The 23,991-nt window shown below is 37.8% G+C and overlaps 1 protein-coding gene across 3 annotated transcripts in view; it reads right to left on the reverse strand.

Moving 5' to 3' along the window:
* The window catches only part of LOC127527357 (olfactory receptor 1468-like), a 67,959-nt gene that overhangs the window by 22,132 nt on the left and 21,836 nt on the right, over positions 1–23,991 (reverse strand). Inside the window, exons 1-2 of one of the 3 annotated variants that reach the window (XM_051925921.1) lie at positions 7,916–7,994; positions 3,120–4,219 (exon numbers count right to left, since the gene is read on the reverse strand). The exons of 1 other annotated variant lie outside the window; for it this stretch is intronic. In XM_051925921.1, the coding sequence (XP_051781881.1) occupies positions 3,259–4,215 (957 nt within the window). In that variant the 5' untranslated portion in view covers positions 4,216–4,219; positions 7,916–7,994 and the 3' untranslated portion in view covers positions 3,120–3,258. Of the gene's footprint in view, positions 1–3,119; positions 4,220–7,915; positions 7,995–23,991 lie in introns of those variants that run through there. One more of the 3 variants, XM_051925919.1, reaches the window with a different exon arrangement.

Consider the following 23,991-nt stretch of genomic DNA (forward strand, 5'->3'; position numbering starts at 1 on the left):
AAGTAACTCTCAATACAATATAATAGTGCAATATTACAAGTACAATTCAACAGTAGATGATATCACATAATATGATTTGGATTTATTCAGAGTCCTGGAGACCTCGGCCATCAAACTGCATCCCTCTATTGGCCATTCCATAGCTGAGTCAATACTGGGCCAGCCATCCGATGAAAGGACAAATCTACCTGATGATTCCTGCGATCCTCCATCAGAGATGACTTTACCTTCGGAAGGCAAAACAAATTGGCAGGTGGGCCACATTTGAGTACCGAGATGAGAAACAGAATAGGGTAGCGTTGATAACAATTTATAATTTTGTCATATTACTTATATTTAAGTACTAATGACTAACAACAGAGATGCAGTCTGCACAGTTAATCAGCCGCTCTAGGCAGGGTGTGTTAAACTGAATTAGTGAGTAATCAGCCGGCATTTGAAAGCTGAGACCGAAGGGCTATCTCTTATAGTAGCAGGCAGACCATTTCACAATTTAGGGGCCCTGTAACTAAAAGCTCGACCTCAAACTGTTATTTTATTAATCCTTGGAATCATAAGCTAGTGAGAAATTAAGCAAAATAACACCTTTCATTGGCTAACTAAAAAGATGACAATATGCAAGCTTTCAAGGCAACTCAGGCCCCTTCTTCAGCCAAAATGTAAGACAGCTCAGAGAAAAATATTGAGAAAAACAAAAATGTTTGCGTACGATTGATTTGGAGAAGGCTTACGATAGAGTACAATGTCATGAGGTCTGGTGCTGCATGAGACAGAAAGGAGTACCAGAGAAGTACATGAGGATTAACAAGGATATGTATGAGGGAATGAGTACTTGGGTTAAAAGCACTGCTGGAGTAACAGACAAGATCCCAGTTAGAGAAGGTCTGCACCAGACATCTTCTAGAAGTCCTTACCTCTTTGATCTGGTGATACATGTGTTGACTCATGGGAGAAAAGACCAATCTACCAGTGCAGGCTTTGTGCTGGTGACATTATGTTGTGTAGCACCAGAGATTAGGAAGAGTACAGGAAGTTAGAAGAATGAAGAAGGGCTTTGAAAGACAGAGGGTTGAAGATAAATAAGAACACAGAATATACAGTATGAGGTTTAATGATGATGAGGGTTCAGAAGTTAGTCTGCAGGGAGAGCTATTGAAAAGGGTGGATAAGTTTAAACATCTAGGATCAGTGATAGCCCAAGATGGAAAGCTAGATGCAGAGATAACCATAATACTGCAGGGTGGATGGAATAATTGGAAGAAGATATCAGGAGTATTGTGTGATCGAAGAATGAAGTCAAAGGTTAAAGGTAAGATTTTAAAATGGTGATAAGACCAGCAATGGTATATGGAGCTGAGACACAGCCAGTAAAAGGAGTGGAGGAGAAGAAGTTAGAAGTGTCAGAAATGAGAATGTTGAGATGGATGTGTGGAGTTACAGAAAAGGACAGAATAAGAAATGAGACAATCAGAGGTACAACAAATGTAGGAAAGAAATCTAAGAAAGTACAGGAAAATAGTTTGAAGTGGTATGGATATGTGATGAGGAGAGTCAAGGAATATGTGAGGCAAAGAGTGATGAAAATGGAAGTACAGGGGAAGAGAAAATGAAAAGGCCAAAGTGGGGGTAGATGGATAAAGTAAAAGAAGATTTGAAGGAAAATGGTCTGAATAGGGAGGAGGTGCAGGACCGAGCTGTATGGAGAACATTCATCAAGAATATTGGCGACACACAGAAGTGGGAAAAGATGAAGAGGAAGCAGAAGAAGACATGTGTGTGTATGTTTCTTCTATTTAGTGTGTGTGGGAATAAGCCAACCATTAACAAATCAAGTGATTTCCACTTACCTCAGGTTAACACACTTAGACATGTACCTCTGCCAGTCCAAACTATTATTAGCCATCCAGCATAGATTCTGCTTTCATTTTTATTTTTATTCACCCAGCTGGCTGATGACCTTTTAATTTGTTGGCTTATAGATGTGCCTAACATCAAGGGGGCATTTGTTCAGTTTCAGTCAAACTGTTGATGAAAGGATGTGAAGATACAGGATTAACATTATATAATGAAATAGTGTAATAGGTACACGACTGCTAATGGACTATGAGAGAACAGAACCTGTGGGATACTTTAACAGATGAGGTGGAGACAGGAGATTTGGACTTCAAAACGGTGGACAGTCCTCTGAGGAGGGCAATAGCAGAGAGAAGGTTTATAAAAGGAACACAAAGCAAGGGTTGAGGATTCAGTATACTGGAGAGATCAGAGAGAAGTTAGGAGTAGTTACAGTAACTCTTTAAAGTTAATAAAGAAGACAGCACGAGGGTTGATCAGGATAAGTGAAAAGCGAGGTAGACCCCCATATCATTTCAGAACTGTACTTCATATCCCAGAATATGGAGCTGATGAAAGGATGACATGATAAAAAGGAAAACAGTGGCTTCATGACACTGGTTGTTGAAACATTTTGTTATCATTTTCAATTTTCATCACAAAAAAACAACAAAGTAACAAATTTAACTTTTATGATAGTAACAAAATTAGCAATTTAAGAAGTCGTTCTGCCAAAAATTTGAATATCACATTCATATATTTAATTTCATCATCTGAAAGGTAAACAGACAAAAATTGAAATATTTAATGACTTACATAAGACAATGCAGCTTGTTTGGAAATCTAATGCCAAATACATTTTGAAATTTCTTAGGGTCTCCACTGCAGCTACATGACTTTGCAGTTTCTTTTCATATTTCCACAACTCTTTCCAGATTGCTACTTAAATGCACTCCTCCTAAATTTCCAGCAGCAGGGTTAAATGCTATTAATCATTATCTAATTTAAGACATTCTCCTCAATTATTCTTCGGAATTAGGTTTCCATATTTTCTTGTTAGAGAAGACGTATCCTTTAGTCAAGTGATGAACGTCTGTGCAGGTCTGGTCACCATGTTAGAAAAATCATGGAGTAGCTCATGATGCTGGACAGAGAGCAACAGTCAATACTCATGATGTGGTCTTCTCATTCAGACTTTGTAGAGTCTGAGTAACTACAGTTTCCTTTAAAATATAACAACATTTTATTTAACATTTTTATTGAATCAGTGTTAGCTTATTGAATCAGCGAAACACTGCCTGGACTTAATATTGATAAAGTACTCTTTGAGAGTTTAAGAGTTTAAGCATCAGTTTATGATAAGCTACACTACTATCAATTTATCACTAAGTTTACTGAATCTCTACACAAGATGAAGTAAATATTTTATTTCCTCCTTATAGGAGTTGATCTTCTCCTAATAAAGAGTGTGTGAATTCTTTTATTTATTTCTTGATTCCTAAAACTGTAGATAATTGGGTTCATCATAGACGGCACTGCATTTCCAAGAATAAATATCACATTGTAAGTTTCTCTTGTAAACGTGACTCCCGCTCCTGGCAATATATAAAACATTGCAAGTGGAAGATAAAAAAGTCCGACCACAAGCAGGTGGGTCACACAAGTGCTGAAGACCTTACTTTTCCCACCTGCTGAATTAACCCTCAGGGCTTCAATAGCAATCCGACTGTAAGATAAGAGAATTAAAACCAGTGGGGAGACAGCATAGACAACTGCACCAGTAATCATGGGTATTAAGTATTTGGGATCGTCAGTACATGACACCTGGACCAGGGTAGTATAATCACAAAAACAGAAAGGAAGGATATTAGTATGACAAAATGATAGCTCTGAAGCAAAAACAGGGATATGCAATTTGAAACATATTGCAAAAATATTTAACACTAAGAGACTAATGACAACTTTTTTATTAGTAATGGCTAAAGGGTACTGCAAAGGATAAACAACAGCTATGTAGCGATCAAAGGCCATCAATGTTAAGAGAAGGGATTCCATTTCCTCAACATGAAGTAAAAGAAATATCTGCAACACACAGGCAGCATAAGGCACCACTGAAGAGCTGAGCAGAAGGACAGACAGCATCTTTGGGATGAGAATTGAGCCATTTGCTAGGTCTATCACCGCCAAGGTGCCGATGTAAATGTACATTGGAGCATGGAGTTGAGGGTTCAGGATTATTACCAAGATCACCAGTAGATTTCCAAACATGGATATGAAGTAGATGAATGCGAGAGCAGAAATCATAATGGTCTTCTGGTTTGATTCAATGGCACATTGAAGTATAAATTCTGAGACAGTGATGGTAGCGTTCTTCATCTTCATAAATCTAGAAAGCAATCAAAACAAATGTTAGAATATCTCATACGTAACCTGGTGGAAGATAGTATACTACAGTATATGAACGTTTGAAGAAACAGCAGATACCATGTAAGACACTAAAAGCACACTGCAAACTAACATTGAAAAGAAGCAGATGAATGAAAGAACAGAAATCGTAAAGGTCTACTGGTTTGTTTCAATGGTATAAATTCTGAGTCGGCGATGGTAGCGTCATTCATCTTCATAAATCTAAAGAATAATAAAAACAAATATTAGGGTATCTGTCACGTAACCCCATGGGAAATGGTATACTCTATGAATCTTTAAAGAACCAGTAGATGTCAAGTAAGAAATTAACAGCACACCGTAGACCAACCGTTTCACATCACAAAATGTATGGCTGATTGTGAAAGGCATGACTTTAGCTATCTCACAATCTGCTGCCCAAATTAAGATTTCAGCTGGTTCTTAAATGAAAGGCTAAAAAAGTATGAGCTTTTAGATTTCTTCTTTAGAATAGAAAGGGGCTATTCAATATGTGTCACTCTGTTCAAATCACTAAACTAAAGGCACAAGAATGATATGCTGTCACCTCTAGAGCAGCAACAACACTAATCAAAAACCAGTGACCAACACAATATCCACTCTGGTCTCACACCAAAACTGCAGAAAAAAACAAAAATGAAGATAAATAAAAAATATAAATATATATTATGAAATTAAAAATAAAATGCAACTCCAAACACCAATTTACTAACCCACTAAAACCCTCCCCAATTAAAGCAATAGATAGATAGACGTGAAAGACAGAATATAATACACAGATAGATCATTTGTTGGCTGAACATCCTCAGTGTTAATGTGTCAGAGAGAATATGTGCAGCATTGTTTATAATTGCACTTAGGTTTTTCTTCATTTTCTCCTTCTCTCCGACCTTCAGGGAGTCCAAAGTGCAAACATAACTAAGCCTGCCCTTTTAATTAGCTTGTTGATTTGGTGGGCCACTCTTAAAGTGATGTTACCAACCCAGCACACCACAGTGTAGAAAATCACTTAACTTACTTAGACTTAGTTCCTTCTGCACCAGGAGTCGCATTGGGTGCCAAGCAATCGCCATTGAGCTTGGTCAACATCAGCGGCCTCAGTTTTGTTCCATGTCAAGTTGACAACATGAAGGTCTTTGAGAAAGGTTCTCCTTGCTTCTGTTTCTCATGCACTGGCATCCATAGCATGGCCACTTTTTTTTCTCACAGTAATAGTTAAATATCTCGGGTCCCTCTTGACATTTTTTTTTCATCTTTTACATTAGGGCACACATTCTCATAACTACTTCACTGCTATTATTCTATTGATCGGTGCCTCGGGCTGAAAGTTGCTTTCCAACAGCATAAGGTGGTCTTGCTGCAGGAAAAGCTGCAGTCTATCAGTCTTTATTTGAACTTTTCTGAGGTGGAAATCACATGAAAATAATATAAAGCGATATCACATTTCTAAAAAAAAAATCTGAGGGAGCTTGAGATACCCCTATCCTTTAGTGGGCCCTAAAAAGGACTTTAACTTGGGCCCTCACAAGCAGTTGAATTAGCACTGAAAAATGATCTTTATATAATTAAAATACACAATCACCCAATGTATATGCTCACCTAAACACTTACTGTTTGTTCTGTTGTGTGTTGTACCCAGTAACGGTCCACTTGTCTAAATAACATGTACACGTTTTGAAATCCAACTGAAGAAAGAATATGTTACCACAGACAACACTTAAAACGATATGGGAAAGGATAATGTTTTCAACTACCAACCACTTTAATTACACCAAACTGGAAAATAACAAAATGTACAGTAAAAAAAAGAGTAACTTAGCCATTAAATAACAAAAACAATAAATAAGTACATACAGTATAATAATAGTAATAATAGTAAATTAATACAATTGAATTTTTCAAACAATAGTAGCTGAACCGATGACAGAACAGAGAGCTATATCTGTGTTATCTAAACAGGATAAACTATTAGGAACAAACTAGTTATTTTTTTTGACTTGTTTGTGTAATTGGAAGTGCTCTCACTTTAACAGACATAGGAATTCCTTCTGCATATCATGCATAAGCTGTCTTCTAATATAGCTATTGAAAAAATGTCCACAATTTTTATAATAATTCTTTACATTTATATAGTGTTTTTCTCACTACTCAAAGTGTTTTGCATAATGAGTAGGGAGTCACTTAACCACCACCATCGTGGAGCTTCCACCTGTGAGTTGTGATGGCAGCCATTTTTCACCAGTACACTCAATACACATGAGCTGTTAAGTGGTGAAGGGGTGAGAAACAGTTGGCTAGTTAGAGACAGGGGATGTTTTTAGGAGGCTATGCTATGGTGGGCAACTTAGTCTGGAGACTGGGATACACCCAACTCTTTACAAAGGAGTGACCACAGAGAGTCAGGACCTCAGTTTTATGTCTCATCTGAAGGATGGTGTCATTTTTACACAGAGTTTCCCCGTTTCTCACATTCAGACCACAGGGTAAGTGCCCACTGTTGGCCTCGCTAACATCTCTTCCAGCATTTACTCTTGATAACTCTTAATCTTTGTTTGCTTACAATGAAAAAGTTCAACTGCTTATAGTTCATACCTCACAGTTCCAGAATCAGCCTTGTTGCTCTCCTCTGGACTTTATTCTAGCACTGATTGAAGTTTTACAAGATAGTTTTAGTAATGTATGAGATAGCTTTTTATGTATGTACAAGATGGTGAACCTCCAATCATTTTTTTATCATGTGGTTTAGACATTCTGTAGCTCACTTTCCCTAAGAGTTAACTACATACTGCTGTTGTGATACCATTATTGCTATCATGGACATTCAATAACTTAAGTACTGAACAATCAGAAGACAACTTCAATAAACAGGAAACTACTTCTGTAAAATATATAAACCACAAGCTTGCTAGTGCCTTTATAGTTTGACAAGTAATATTTATAACAGAATACTATTAATGTCTTCTGAAGATTCAAATTACTCAGAAAATGGCTGTTAAAGCAGTAGAGACAAAGCAACAGAGAGTGTGTTTGAAGTTATCTCTAGCAGATATGACTGAGAAGCGATGGGAAAGTGGCTACTCTGAGTAGACCATGTGAAAAAGAATCAGTACAAAGATAATACTATGAGGGTTGATTGAAAAGAAATACTTCTAATTTCATATCTCATCTACAGAGGGCAGCAGTGATATGTGATACATTATGTGGTTCTCCGCTATCACCCCAGTTCACAGCAGGTCATTATGCATGATTGTTTTCTTATTGTTTGCTATATAATGGCACCCTGTGCTGTACCCTCATCAGTGCGATTTACACAACGTGCTGTGATTGAGTTCCTGATAGCAGATGATGTTATTCCAATTGAAATTTACTGATGTATGCAAGTTGTTTATGGGGATAGCTGCTTTCTGAAATTTAAAGGAGACCTTTGTGGGCATCACTACACATCCAACAAAGAAGCTGAGGATGCCTTTAGAACATTTCTACAGAATGGTCTTCAACAGCTTCACAAAACCTGTTTAAAGTTGGCAAAAATGTGTACAGTTATCTGGTGACTATGTAGAAAAATGAGTATACATAATTAAAGAGCATATTCTAGGATAATTTATTAATACATTACCATATGGTTAACATTACTTGTTAAATAAATACATAAAGATACCTTTCAGATTTTTTCTACATTCCCAGGTCTTCCAAAGCTGTGTTTCTTGTTCATTTCCTACATTTTGAAGCGTCTGAGTGAAATCCGTCTCATTACAGTTTTGTATTCTTTGTACCTGCTTCACTTTTAAATTAATTGATAAGCCTAATAATTTAAGAGAAACATGAGGAACCTCATTTCTATTGCTGCAATTAGAAACATTTTAATAAAATAACATAAAACGGGAAAGCCCAACATGTCCTTGGTTTGTCCATCTCTATTTGTTTTGACTCGGTCCTTTTATTGAGAAACAAAGACACAGGGGACCTGAGACACTGCTGTACCTAAAACAGTTTTCTCTTGTGGCTTCTTCTTGTTAATGATGAAGTGCTTTCTAAAAACTCATTTAATTGTAATATTTTTAACACACCTGACCTGCCTTGTGTGAATTGGGGATTTATAGTCTAATGGTTACTTACCGTTCTAATTGTTCAGAGCAGCAGTTTGTCACATAATGCTGTTAATGTGTCACTTATGTTAACTTCTGACAAGAGCAAGGATGTCATCACTCACACTTTGAAAGATGGCAAGGGGTGACATCAATGACACGGTGCCATCACAAGTCCTGTTAGGCCTTTTTCTATTTATTGGCATACTCGTGAATAATGTGAGCTGATAAACTTTTCTTTCTTAGTGTGAGAAAATAAGCAAATACACAGATGAAGCACTGGGGTCTGTGGTGGCACCCTGTTTAATGGGTAAAAAGTAATCATAGGCAAGAATAAAGAAAAAAGGACTGTTCATTCTGAGGTTGGGCTTCTTCAGGCTGAAAATGGAGCTCTTGCAGGTGGAGTTCTGTCTCCATCAGTTGACGAATCGAGAATGAATGTGGACTTCTGGTCTGACCATTTCTTAAACAGGGTGCGGAGCAGAAAAATGGGATTCTGGTACCAGCGAGGAAATAACATCAGAAGTAAGACTTGCTGTCCTCCAACAATTTGGACGTAAAAATGGAGAGAAAATTCCCCATCTGATATTAGGTTTTTAAGAAGGTGTTGAACATTCATTCAGTTCAGGATATTCTTTGATTGTACTCTTACCTGAAAACAGTCCCAGGGTGCACCTACAAATTTATAAATATTAAAAAGCAGTAGAAATATAGAAAATGCACATGGTTTAATTTTTTTGGTAGATCGCACAGTTTGATGGTAGGGAACATCCTGGATGAAGTGCCAGTCAATTGCAGGACACAATTATAAACCACAGTGAACAAATGTTCAAATACCAATCAACCTAACCTGAATATTATTGGAATCAATTTGAATTAAACTTAATTGCCAGATGTTGTATTTGTTAGCAGTTTGTCTACCACAATTGTAAAAAACAAGCACCAATACAATGTACAGAATATTGCATTTCAACATTGCAACATACAACAGCAACCAGCAAAAGTATAGTGCAGAAAAACACAAATCAAAACTATATCACAAATGTACCCATAAATAGAAGTCTTTAAAATGAATAAGAATTATGGTTGGAGATGGTGTTTGGACATCCAGGATACATTGTGAAGATGTAGCAGTGCTAAAGTCCAGAGAAGAGCAGCTAGGCTGATCTGGGACTATGAGTTGTGAGATATTTGGAGAGGATGAAGGAGCTGAACCTTTTCAGTTTAATAAGAGTTTAAGAGGTAACATAAACAAAGTGTTTAAAATTACAAAAGGAATTAGTACGATGGATCAAGGCTGTTACTTGTAACATACTGTCACTTCTCTCCTGCAGTGTTAGCTCGCCTCTAATAGTTGAACAGCATCTTTGGTAATGACAGAAAGTTCATGTTATGAACTGAGAGTCCCAAAGCACAAGACTCCCAAAAAGTTCAAAAAATGCACCCTAAAGGGGAAAATTGCTGTCAAAACCTTGGCTACTAATGGGGCAAACACAGAATCTTATTAAAATAATGCTTTATTTTTCACGGAAATACTCTTTTACCCTGTGAAGCTCCAAGGAGACCAAAAAGGCATAAAGGAGTTGCCAGTAAGGGAATCCAAAGTGAACAAAATCCCAATGCAGTAATCCAAGATAAAATCAAAAAAATGGAGCAGAAGGTCAAAAATTCCAGAAAACACAATAGCGTATGCAGAAGAAAAATCACAATAACTCACCAACTCTCTAGTGCATTGAAATGAACCGCTAGGCCCTCTTGTTTTATAGGGTGAAGGGCACTTCCTGGTGGTGATTGGCAGGTGGCCCCACCTCTTGGGACCCCCCATAACACAGGCAAAGAAAATACAAAAGTAACACTAACTGCCTGCCCCACTTCTTGTTAGTTGAGACTGTTATTCTTTGAACTGTGCTCCTCCTTCATCTTGTCATGTATTAACACACCTGTCAGTCACGTGTCACACTCACAGTGGTGCTATAAAAGTCTATGAAACTCACGTAAAGCACGTAGGTCCCATAATAAACATTTGAATACAATACACCCCATGTGTCTCACGTAGGCACCCCTTTATCTCTTGTTTCGGTCCCATCTGAAATGTATCTTTAGGGTATATAAACCCCTGGGTCTGGTTAGTTGTGGTATGCAGCAATTTGAACCTCTGTCTACGCGTTTCTCTTTGCCTTGATCTGGCCGTGGAAATCACTTGTCTTGTAAGTGTCTTTTAAAGCTTTATTGTTTATTGTACACTGTCTGCTATGTATTGCTTTGTAAATCATTCTTTATTGTCTTTGGTTGTACACCTGTATATACCTGTATTCTTCTTTTGTATATATTTCAGTTTACAACAAGGTACGTCCAGTAAAAAGCCTTCAAGAAAGCTGACTCACCCCTTGTCGTTTTTTATGTGGATGTGCCGAGTTGTTTAAGCTCTCTGCGGCCGCGTTGCATGGACAGTGCGGAGTGAGGCAGAAAACTAACCCTGTGAACCCAGGGGGCAAACTTTCACGCCAACTTCATAGTGTTATATACAGACCAACCTAGTATCAAAGGAGAGAGTTAATACAAAACTGAGTGTGATTATGAACAATGCTGCACATCCTCTCTCTGACAAACCAACACTGAGAACTTTCAGGCAATGAATTATTCAGCAGAAGTGTGTCAAGAAACACAACAGGGGACTCTTTAACACCAACAGCAATACAACTTTATAGTGCCTCACTGGGACTGGGCTTGCCAAGGGAGATGTTTTCTTTCTTTTTAATTTTCTTGCTTTGTGTGTTCAGACCAAAGTGTGTTTATTTATTTATTTATTTGTTTGTTTGTTTATTAACTTTTCTTCCTATTTATGTAATTATTTATTGAAAGAGCAACTCTATCTATCTATCTATCTATCTATCTATCTATCTATCTATTATATAGTGTCTTTTCTATCTATCTATCTATCTAATTAATAAATATAAAAAAACAGTAGAAAAGTAGAACATTCACCTGATTTAATTATTTGTTAAATCACAGTTTTATGTCTGAAAGCATTTGTGGATGAGGTGCAAGCTCATTGCAGGACACATTCATACCCTTGTCCATATTCAGTCACACTGGACAAATTTTGAAACCTTAATCAACCTAACCTGAATGTCACTGGAATCAAATTGAATTGAACTTAACTGCCAGATGTCATATTTGCTTGGAGTTTGTCTACAATAACAGCAAAACACGACCTTCAATACAATGTACAGAATCTAACATTACAACATTATATAAAACAGTGACTAAGAATAATATTTTTTGCACAAACTGTATAACAGTGTTACTCTACACCTACCTGTAGAATATAAGCCTTTAAATTGAGTCATAATTAAGGCTGGAAGGAGGTGTTAAAACATCTAAGTGACAGTAATTGAACAGCACTGACAGGATCAATGCACCACTGATAAGTTTAGAATATGATAAAAAGCATAGTTTGTGTTTTAGTGTATGTGTGTGTGTTTGTGTGGTGTACAGTCTTTGCTTTAAGGCAGCTAGTACAATACCATACAATACAATTTATTTTTGTATAGCCCAAAATCACACAAGAAGTGCTGCAATGGGCTTTACCAGGCCCTGCCTTTTGACAGCCATCCAGCCTTGACTCTCTAAGAACACAAGGAAAAACTCTAGTAGGGAAAATTGGAAAAAACCTTGGGAAAGGCAGTTCAAAGAGAGACGCCTTTCCAGGTAGGTTGGGCATGCAGTGGGTGTCAAAAAAAATAACATACAACACAATACACAGAACAAAACACAAGTAACTCTCAATACAATATAATAGTGCAATAGAAATATTACAAGTACAGAGCAGAATTTAACAGTAGATGATATCACATAATACAATTTGGATTTGTTCATAGTCCTGGAGACCTTGGCCATCAAGCTGTATCCCCCTATTAGCCATTCCAGAGCTGAGTCATTGCTGGGCTAGCCATCCGATGAAAAGACCCATCCACCTGATGATTCCTGTGATGCTCCATCAGAGATGACTTTACCTTAGGCAGCCAAAACAACCTGGCAGGTGGGCTGTGGCACCAAGTGCCACATTTGAGTACCGAGACGAGAAAAAGAATAGGGTAGCGCTGGTAACAATTTATAATTTTGTCATATTACTTATATTTAAGTACTAATGACTAACAACAGAGATGCAGTCTGCACAGTTAATCAGCAGCTCTAGGCAGGGTGTGTTAAACTAAATTAGTGAGTAATCAGCCGGGATTTGAAAGCTGAGACCGAAGGGGCATTTCTTATAGTAGCAGGCAGACCATTTCACAATTTAGGGGCCATGTAACTAAAATCTCGACCTCCCACTGTTATTTTATTAATCCTTGGAATCATAAGCTAGTGAGTAGTCAAGCAAAATTACAACTTTTACTGGCTAACAAAAAAGATTACAATATGTAAGCTTTCAAGGCATGTCAGGCCCCTTCTTCAGGCAAGATGTAAGATAGCTGAAAGAGGAATACTGAGAAAAACAAAAAGGTTTGCATACAATTTGGAGAAGGCTTATGATAGAGTACAACATCATGAGGTCCTGCAGTGCGTGAGACAGAAAGGAGTACCAGAGAAGTACATGAGGATAAACCAGGATATGTATGAAGGAAAAAGGACTTGGGTTAAAAGCAGTGCTGGAGTAACAGACAAGATCCCAATCAGAGAAGGTCTGCACCAGACATCTGTCTAGAAGTCCTTACCTTTTCTGATGATACATGTGTTGACTCATGGGATAAATGACCAATCCCCCGGTGCAGGCTTTGTGCTGGTGACATTGTGTTGTGTAGCACCAGAGATTAGGAAGAGTGGAAGAAGTAAGAAGAATGGAGAAGGGCTTTGAAAGACAGAGGGTTGAAGATAAATAATAACACAGAATATATGAGGTTTAATGATGATGAGGGTTCAGAAGTTAGTCTGCAGGGACAGCTATTGAAAAGAATGGTTAAGTTTAAACATCTAAGATCAGTGATAGTGCAAGATGGAAAGCTAGATGCAGAGATAACCCTAATAGTGCAGGGTGGGTGGAATAATTGGAAGAAGGTATCAGGAGTATTGTGTGATCAAAGAATTAAGTCAAAGGTTAAAGGTAAGATTTTAAAATGGTGATAAGACCAGCAATGGTATATGGAGCTGAGACACAGCCAGTAAAAGGAGTGCAGGAAAAGAAGTTGGAAGTGTCAGAAATGAGAATGTTGAGATGGATGTGTGGAGTTACAGAAAAGGACAGAATAAGAAATGACACAACAACCAAAGTAGGAAAGAAATCTAAGTACAGGAAAGTAGTTTGAAGTGGTATGGATATGTGATGAGGAGAGACAAGGAATATGTGAGCCAAAGAGTGATGAAAATGGAAGTACAGGGGAAGGGAAAATGACGAGGCCAAAGTGGAAGTAGATGGATAAAGTAAAAGAAGATTTAAAGGAAAATGATCTTAATAGGGAGGAGGTGCAGGACCAAGCTGTATGGAGAACATTAATCAAGAATATTGACCAGACACAGAAGTGGGAAAAAATGAAGAGGAAGGAGAATAAGACGTGTGGGTGTGGGAATAAGCCAACCATTAACAAATTAAGTGATTTCCACTTACCTCGGGTTCACACACTTAGACATGTAACTTCTGCCAGTCCAAACTATTATCAGCCATCCAGCATAGATTCTGCTTTCTTTTTTATTTTTATTCACCCAGCTGGTTGATGACCTTTTAATTTGTTGGCTTATAGATGCACCTAATGTCAAGGTGGCATTTGTTCAGTTTCAGTCAAACTGTTCATGAAAGGATGTGAAGATACAGGATTAAAATTATATTATGAAATAGTGTAATAGGTACACGACTGCTAATGGACTATGAGAGAACAGAACCTGTGGGATACTTTAACAGATGAGGTGGAGACAGGAGATTTGGACTTCAAAACGGTGGACAGTCCTCTGAGGAGGTGAATAGCAGAGAGAAGGTTTATAAAAGGAACACAAAGCAAGGGTTGAGGATTCAGTATACTGGAGAGGTCAGAGTAAATTTAGGAGTAGTTACAGTAACTCTTTAAAGTTAATAAAGAAGACAGCACAAGGGTTGATAAGGATAAGTGAAAAGTGAGGTAGACCCCCATATCATTTCAGAACTGTACTTCATATCCCAGAATATGGAGTTGATGAAAGGATGACATGATAAAAAGGAAAATTGTGGCTTCATGACACTGGTTGTTGAAACAGTTTGTCATCATTTTCAATTTTCATAATGAAAAAACAACAAAGTAACAAATTTGACTTTTATGATAGTAACAAAATTAGCAATTAAAGAAGAATTTCTGCCAAAAATTTGAATATAACGTGCATATATTTAATTTCATCATCTGAAAGGTAAACAGACAAAAACTGAAATATTTAATGACTTACATAAGACAATGCAGCTTGTTTGGAAATCTAATGCCAAATACATTTTGAAATTTATTACGGTCTCCACTGCAGCTACATGACTTTGCAGTTTCTTTTCATCTTTCCACAACTTTTTCCGGATTGCTAGTTAAATGCACTTCTCCAAAATTTCCAGCAGGATCCAGCAGGGTTAAACGCTATTAATCATTATCTAATTTAAGACATTCTGCTAAATTCTTCTTCAGAATGAGACTTCCATGATTTCTTGTTAGAAAAGACGTGTCCTTTAGCCAAGTGATGAACGTCTGTGCAGGTCTGGTCACCATGTTAGAAAAATCATGGAGTAGCTCAGGAAGCTGGACAGAGAGCAACACTCAATACTCATGATGTGATAATAATAATAATAATAATAATAATAATAATAATAATAATAATAATAATAATACATTTTATTTATATACCGCCTTTCCCATGCTCAAGGCACTTCACAGAGTTTAAGAAAGAATGGCAGGGTATACAGTACATAGCATTGTACTAAACCAAATAAATAATTAAAGAAGAGTAAGATAGTAAATTCAGAGAAAAGCCTAACAGACAACATAATTTATGATCTAGCACACACATACAGGTTACATGAGCATCTTGACATAGAGGTTAATAAAGTCAGGTCTCATTCGGACTTTACATTTTATTTAACTTTTTTATTGAATCAGTGAAACACTGCCTGGACTTAATATTGATAAAGTACTCTTTGAGAGTTTAAGAGTTTAAGCATCAGTTTGTGATAAGATACACTACTATCAGTTTATCACTAAGTTTACTGAATCTCTACACAAGATGAAGTAAATATTTTATTTCCTCCTTATAGGAGTTGATCTTCTCCTAATAAAGAGTGTGTAAATGCTTTTATTTATTTCTTGATTCCTAAAACTGTAGATAATTGGGTTCATCATAGACGGCACTGCATTTCCAAGAATAAATATCACATTGTAAGTTTCATTTGTAATTGTGACTCCCGCTCCTGGCAATATATAAAAAAATGCAAGTGGAAGGTAAAAAAGTCCGACCACAAGCAGGTGGGTCACACAAGTGCTAAAGACCTTACTTTTTCCACCTGCTGAAATAACCCTCAGGGCTTCAATAGCCACCCGACTGTAGGATAAGAGAATTAAACTCAGTGGGGAGACACCATAGACAACTGCACCAGTAATCATGGGTATTAAGTATTTGGGATCATCAGTACATGACACATGGACCAGGGTAGAATAATCACAAAAACAGAAAGGAAGGATATTAGTATGACAAAATGATAGCTCTGAAGCAAAAACAGGGATATGCAATTTGAAACATATTGCAAAAATATTTAACACTAAGAGACTAATGACAACTTTTTTATTAGTAATGGCTAAAGGGTACTGCAAAGGATAAACAACAGCTATGTAGCGATCAAAGGCCATCAATGTTAAGAGAAGGGATTCCATTTCCTCAACATGAAGTAAAAGAAATATCTGCAACACACAGGCAGCATAAGGCACCACTGAAGAGCTGAGCAGAAGGACAGACAGCATCTTTGGGATGAGAATTGAGCCATTTGCTAGGTCTATCACCGCCAAGGTGCCGATGTAAATGTACATTGGAGCATGGAGTTGAGGGTTCAGGATTATTACCAAGATCACCAGTAAATTTCCAAACATGGATATGAAGTAGATGAAAGCGAGAGCAGAAATCATAATGGTCTTCTGGTTTGATCCAATGGCACATTGAAGTATAAATTCTGAGACAGTGATGGTTGCGTTCTTCATCTTCATAAATCTAGAAAGCAATCAAAACAAATATTAGAATATCTAATACGTAACCCAGTGGGAGATGGAATACTATATGAATCTTTGAAGAAACAGTAGATACCATGTAAGACACTAAAAGGACACCACAAAGTAACATTGAAAAGAAGCAGATGAATGAGATAACACAAATGGTAAAGGTCTACTGGTTTTATTCAATGGTATAAATTCTGAGACAGTGATGATAGCATTGCTCATCTTCATAAATTGAAAGAATAATAAAAACAAATATTAGGGTATCTGTCACGTAACCCCATGGGAAATGGTATACTCTATGAATCTTTGAAGAACCAGTAGATGTCAAGTGAGAAGCTAACAGCACACCGTAGACCAACCGTTTAACATCACAAAATGTATGACTGATTGTGAAAGGCATGACTTTAGCTATCTCACAATCTGCTGCCCAAATTAAGATTTCAGCCGGTTCTTAAATGAAAGGCTAAAAAGTATGAGCTTTTAGATTTCTTCTTTAGAATAGAAAGGGGCTATTCAATATGTATCACTCTGTTCAAATCACTAAAGGCACAAGAATGATATGCTGTCACCACTACAGCAGCAACAACACTAATCAAAAAATGAGGTGATCAACACAATGTCCACTCAGGTCTCACACCAGAATAGATAAAAAAAACAAAAATGAAGATAAATGAAAAATATAAATATATATTAGAAAATGAAAAATAAAATACAACTGCAAATACCTGTTTTCTAACCCACCTAAATACCTCCCCAATTGGAACAATAGATAGATAGACGTGAAAGGCAAAATATAATAAATAGATAGGTGATTTGTTGGCTGAACTTTCTTAGTGTTAATGTGTCAGGTAGAAGATGTGCAGCATTGTTCATAATCACACATAAGTTTTTCTTCATTTTTTCCTTCGCTACTACCTCTGAAAGTGCATCCCATAGATAAGCCTGCCCTTTTAATTAGCTTGTTGATTTGGTGGGACACTCTGGAAATGATGTTACCAACCCAGCACTACAACAGTGTAGAAAATCACTTAACTTAGATAGACTTATTTGCTTTTGCACCGGAAGGCGCATTGGATGGCGAACAATCGCCATCGAGCTTGGTCAACATCAGCGGCCTCAGTTTTGTCCCATGCCAAGTTGACTGCATGAAGGTCTTTGAGAAAGTTTGTCTTTGCTTCTGTTTCGCATGCACTGGCATCCACAGCATGGCCACTTTTGGTAGGTGTCCTGGGGAGATGCTGAGAATGTGGCTTGCGAACCAGATCCAGCGTTTAGTGACAATATTGCCTAGAGAGCGAGTAATGGTTCGACAATATACTTCTTCATTTCTGATGGATCCGTTGGAGGCACCGTTGCTGGAACACGTTCAGGCATTTCATGATGGTTGCATTTGCCTTCTGTGTTTCACTGGTATAGATATTGGTAGGAATTGCAATCAAATTCAGAAGGCGAATCTTAGTTGGTAGGGCTATGCTGTTGAATGTACAGATAGATCCCAAGCAGCACATAACAGCTATCAACTTCCAAATCCGACATAGGGTGTCTTGATTGGACCTATAGTTTCTTGCTACAATGCTGCCAAGGTAGGTGAAATGGTACTCTTATGTTAAGTTGAAGATAATTCTGGAAATCCCCTACCTGACTCCTCTCTTCTGTCTCATCTTCCTTATCAATTAACGGTGTAAGTAAAGAATCATCAGATAATTCCTGCAAGTGGCATTACCTGCTGTTATATTTAAGGTCTGAGGTGTAAAGAGTGAATAGAAAAGGAGACAGGGCTGTTCTTGCGAGTGAAATGTACATTTTACGCTATTATTGTTTCTCAATATTTTGATTTTTATTCAAGAACAGAATATTCCATTAGTTTGTAAATGGTAAGTATGCAAAATTCCTCTGCTTTGCGTTCCAGCTAAGCAAGACACACCCAACGAGTTTATCATTTATGCAGAGCCAGTACGCTCACAGACTCCATACTTGTTTGTGCTTTCTGTTCAGTGCTTGATTCTAAACCTTCTAATTATGTGTTGTGATTGCTGACAAAGTAAATTTTCTGTTGGATTTATAATATTTAGCAGGTTTAGTGTACTTTAAATTTAAAGCCAAATATTTAAATTTTAATAACAATTAGTTCTTGTACTGTATATGTAAATGGACCATGATAACCACCTTTCTGTTTGCAAATGTACAGGTTATTAATATTATTCAGTATTAACAGTCAAGAGTAATATGCTGTATTTTATTTTGATCAGAATTGTATTAAAATGTGGGGCATTTCCCTTTTTGTATATGAATGCTGAGCCTATATTTGTAAATTGGGGTAATAATGCAATCTACTAGTTGGATTAATTAATACCATTTCGATTTTAAAGAACTGACAATTTTTAAGTGCCTTTCAGACAGCCTTGGTGTCACAATCCCTCCTAATCCACTAACAGCTGTGTTTGGTGGGCTCACAGATGGGCTTAAAGTGGAGAAGGACAAACAAACTGGGATTGCCTTCACTACACTATTGGCACGCAGACTTATTTAGCTAAACTGGAAAAATCCTAACTCTCCTCTTTTAAGTCAGTGGGTAACCGATGTTTTATATTATTTGAAATTGGCAAAAATCAAATTCTCACTTAGAGGATCTGTGCAGAACTTTTTCAAAACCTGGCAGGATCTGATCAATAATGGTGGCTCTGAGGCTAAGGATCTGCGCTGGTATCCTGAAGGTTGCCGGTTCAAATCCCCATCACTGCCAAAAGAGATCCTACTCTGCTGGGCCCTTGAGCAAGACCCTTAACCTGTAATTGCTCCAGGGGCACTGAACAATGGCTGACCCTGCGCTCTAACCCCAAGGGGTATGCGAAAACTAACAAATTTCTAATACGAGAAATTGTATAGGACGAAATAAAGAACAAAAAAAAATATATATATATTTTAGAATAAGCTCTTAAAGCACTGAGGGAGTAGATTCTCTTCCCATTTCTTTTACTTCTCCATTTATCTGTATCCGCCTAATAAACTCATCAATTTATTCATTTTTATTATTTTTAAGTTTTAGTCCGTTGGCCATGCTCTCTTTCTCAGGGGTGGGGTTTGATTTGTGTTCAATCCTTTTTTTTTTGTAAAAATTGATCTATTTGTATGGAATGATTAAAATAAAATCAATAAAATAAAAAAAAATTAAAAAAGAACTGAAACTTTGATTGCAATTATTAATCTTCCTGGGTAATCTACAATGTATTGGTTCTGACGTTTTGGATGTTTAGGTTTATATATACACTACATTGGTATTGTGGTGACCAGCCAGCACCCCTGCCCGGCTGCTTAATGGAAGGACCAGGGGAGAGAATATACACAGACCATTATCTCCCCTGCAGTGCTAGATGGCAGCCCGCTTGGGTTGCAGCAGTGCCTTGGATTCCCACAGGGCTTCACGGGAGTTAGAGTTCGGCACAGCCCTTTTGGGTTCTGTGGGTGCCGCCAGGTGGTGATGCAGGGACTACGGAGACCTACTTCCGCTTCACCCAGAAGTGCTTCCAGACCATGCTAATGGGCCACTTGGAAGTACTTATGGGTGGAAGCTAAAAGAAGCCCGCTTCCACTGCTCCGAGAGCCAGAGGGGCAAACCTTGTTGGAGGAGGAGTGGAGGCAGAAGAAGAAAAAAGAAGAAGGAGAGGAAGAAGTGTGGTGGACATTATTATTGGTGCTGTGTACTGTGCTGGCTAGTGGAACACAAAAGCAAGAGTTTCCCAAAGAAAATAAAAGTCATGTGTGTGAAAGAACTTGTGTCTGCGTCAGTCTGTGTTGGGTTTGGGGAGCTGGTGCACCCCCTGCAGGCCACATTATTTATGTGCTAAATGTGTTTCTTAATTTAATTACATTTGGATTCCACACACACACTATTAATGTGTTTGCTGCAGAGCCTGAAAGGGTGTTTAAACTGCTTTCTGGTGTGGCTGTCGCTCATTGTAATTGAAGAATTAGGCCAGTAGGAGTATGACCAGCCCAGTAATGTGCAACTGTTCCTCACAGTAATAGTTAAATATCGTGAGTCCCTCATGACATTTTTGTTCATCTTTTACATTAAGGTACACATTCTTATAACTACTTCACTGCTATTATAATCTATTGATCTGTGCCTCAGTCTCAGAGTTGCTTTCCAACAGCATAAGGTGGTCCTGCTGCTAGAGAAGACAGGAGGAGAGCTGCAGGCTATCAGTCTTTATTTCAACTTTTGTGAGGTGGAAATCACATGAAAATAATATAAAGCAAAATCACATTTCCAAAAACAAAACTGAAAGAGCCAGAGCCATCCCTATCCTTTAGTGGGCCCAAACCAGAGGCCTAATGTATAAACTGTGCATACGCCCGTTTCCACGCTGACATTGCGATGTATAAAACCTAAACTTGCCATAAAGCCACGCATATTTTCACACCAGCTCAATCCTTGCTGTACGCAAGTTCTCCGCTCGGTTTTGCAGACTTGCGGCACCCAGCGTCAAATCAGTGCTTTTGTTTCAGTGTGGTTTCCCTTTCTTTTTTAGACCCAGATCCCTGATGCGGCTTCATCAAATACACTGAAATTAACTGCATATTGTTTATTAGTTTAAGGTATCTGATTGTAATTTACCTGTAACAATATAATGGTCCACAGAATGGTCAAACTATTCCAAATACCAAAGCTGCTTTAGTGTTGTTCCTCTCAATGCACCATTCAGAGTATTTATCCCACTGTATCTGAGTGTGGAATCACAGCTCTACATCAACTGATCGGAAAGAGAATTATCGGTATACAGCATCAAGCACACAATGCCTCAGCCATGCGCTATTTGAACTGCTCTCATACGACAAACACTTCAGAGGATTTCCTGTAGGGGCATCACGGATCAGAAACAGTTTCATCCCAAGAACTGTAAACGCACTCAATCGGTCCAACAAGTGCTCCTTGTAGAACTGTTTGTACTTATAAGTACAATACCTCACTGAAAACTTGTGATACAGTTATAATATTGCACAACCTGAGCCACTTTATAAAGCACATATTTACATATGATGATAATATCATTTTTAAGATTAAATGCAGCAAAATATTTAAATAATCTATAATATTAATAATTAAACTTGTGAGGACACGGTGTTGCAGCGCTAGCGATGAGCTGGCGCCTCGTTCAGAGATTGTTCCTGCCTCGCACTGTATGCTTGCTGGGGCTGGCACAACACTGGATGGATAGATGGGTAGAATAATTAAACATGTACTACAAAGATATTTCAATATTCCTTAGAAGTTTTGAAAAATCAGCGTTCTAAGCTTACAGATGGCTTAACGTCTATTACAGGGCTGATTGTGTGGTGATTGGTTACTTGGAGAAAGAAAAGGAAGGCCGGTAATTGGAGGTTAGTACATTTGAAAGAGACAGTACTGCTGCAATAAATTATTTCATTGATGGTTGCGCATGGCTCAGCAAACATCTTGAGGAAGGCAAGAACAATCTCTGGACTGGGCGCCACTATCACTGCGCCACCATGCTCCCATGTTTAATAATCATGCTTTAATTCCTATCATCATGAAAATGATATCAAGTATAACATCTCAGTATTTAAATTATTCAGAGAGTTGTAATATCATGAATGTAATGGATTCTGTGTCCTGTCGGAGGAAGAGAAAGACCGTTTAACACTAGAATTACCAGACCCTACGAAAAAACTCGTAGATCCGGCCCACCTTAAATTGCTTCTTAAAACTGTTCTCACCTCTCCGCCAGCGTCTTTTGTCATCTAAATGTACTGATAAAGACAAGCTGCCAGCAGCCGGCTATTCCATCCCCCCAACGACTTAGAACGTAAATGAACTTTTCCCAGCTCATGCCTTGATTGATTATCTGGGAGTGAAGTGGAGTTTTAGAGTAGAAATAATAGATTGTTATATGGAACACACGCATTTCATATGTGTTGCATTTCTACAGTAATCTGTGTAAACACATTGTTAAAACAGAAACGTTTTATATATTCTAGTAGCAAATGACAAAATGTAGGCATAAACTATATAATGTATGAAGCCTGAAGTCCAAATATCAAAGAAACACTTTCACAAAAGGTACAAAAAAAAGCCACCGCCAAAAAAAGCCGCCTTAGTGTGTGACATTGACATGAATTAACTATCACTGCTTCTGTGGCGCAACAGTATCAGTCGCTGACTAGAAATCAGAAGGTCATAAGTTCAATCCTGCACAACTCCCTTTTGAAAAGTGTTCTTATTTTCACTATTTTAGAATAAAAAGACACATTTGATTTCAGTCTGTAACAGCCGGTGTAATTTACTGTATATTTGTAAAGGTTAGCTTTATATTTTTTTTAAATTCACTTTTCATTGTCTCAGTCGCGTTCAGGATCCATCCCTACCGCCCCCCACCTGGCACTGCTGTTTTCACATAAAGACGCGCTATAGTTCTGCAGTGTATCACGATACATACGACCGCGTGTTTTTTCCCCCAATATTGCCAGTCCCCATGTGTTGCTGTATGCTGGTTTCTTTTGTACTCCAGGACAGGCAGAGAAAAGCATAGTAAAGAGCAGTAACTTCAGCGCTATATGCAATCATCAGACACTCCCCATCTGATGCTGTTTTCACATAAAGACGTGCTAAAGCTCTGCAGTGTACTTGTGACTGCATTGTCGTACCAATGCTTGCGAACTGAAGTGTCTGCATGCACTTTTCGTGGCATTATACGTGTATTTTTTGAGCATGCCCATGTAGCGCAAACACAGGAACATATGTTGATGTAACAAAACAAGTGCACTTTTATTCAAGACTATAACCGAAGAAAAAAGAAAGCAATTTACAGTAGGAGGTTGATATGACAGCTTGCGTGGTGGAATGCTAAGAACTGCTGATTTCCATTCTGTGCTATATAACTTAACATTTGAATCTGATGATTGCATATAGCGCTGTCTTGTTTAGTGTGCGCAAGAACATGCAGGTGGCCAGTTGCTGAGTGCTACAACGCACATTTTAAAAAAAGAAAGAGACAAATATATGTGACGTTTTGAAGAAATCATTTTATGCTGCGACTAGTACCAATCAGAAAACATTGTCGAAGTAATGCAATATTATTTGAAAATGAACAGCGTCAGGTTGGGTGTGAAGTTATACTGGCGCTCTTTGAGTCAGATCAGAAGCTGAATAAGCTGGACAAGCTCCTGTTCTGACTCTAAGTAAAAAGCATGAATTAATCAACAGAAATAACCGCGATCGACATTTTAAACTTAACGATTTACAGTGCATACCAATTTATAAATTTTATGTCCATTTGAGGAAAAAAAAAAACACTTTCTCCAAAGCTGGGAATCGAACTTGCGTCTCTGTAGCATAGCAGGGTTGCTGTGGTCCACGTCAGCAAATCTTAGCGTTAAGCCACGGAAAGAGTTGTAGTATCCTTGAACCTTTTGTGAAAGTGTTTATT

This window comes from Erpetoichthys calabaricus, chromosome 4 (genome assembly GCF_900747795.2).
Source record: "Erpetoichthys calabaricus chromosome 4, fErpCal1.3, whole genome shotgun sequence".
In the NCBI taxonomy this organism is placed as follows: domain Eukaryota; kingdom Metazoa; phylum Chordata; class Cladistia; order Polypteriformes; family Polypteridae; genus Erpetoichthys; species Erpetoichthys calabaricus.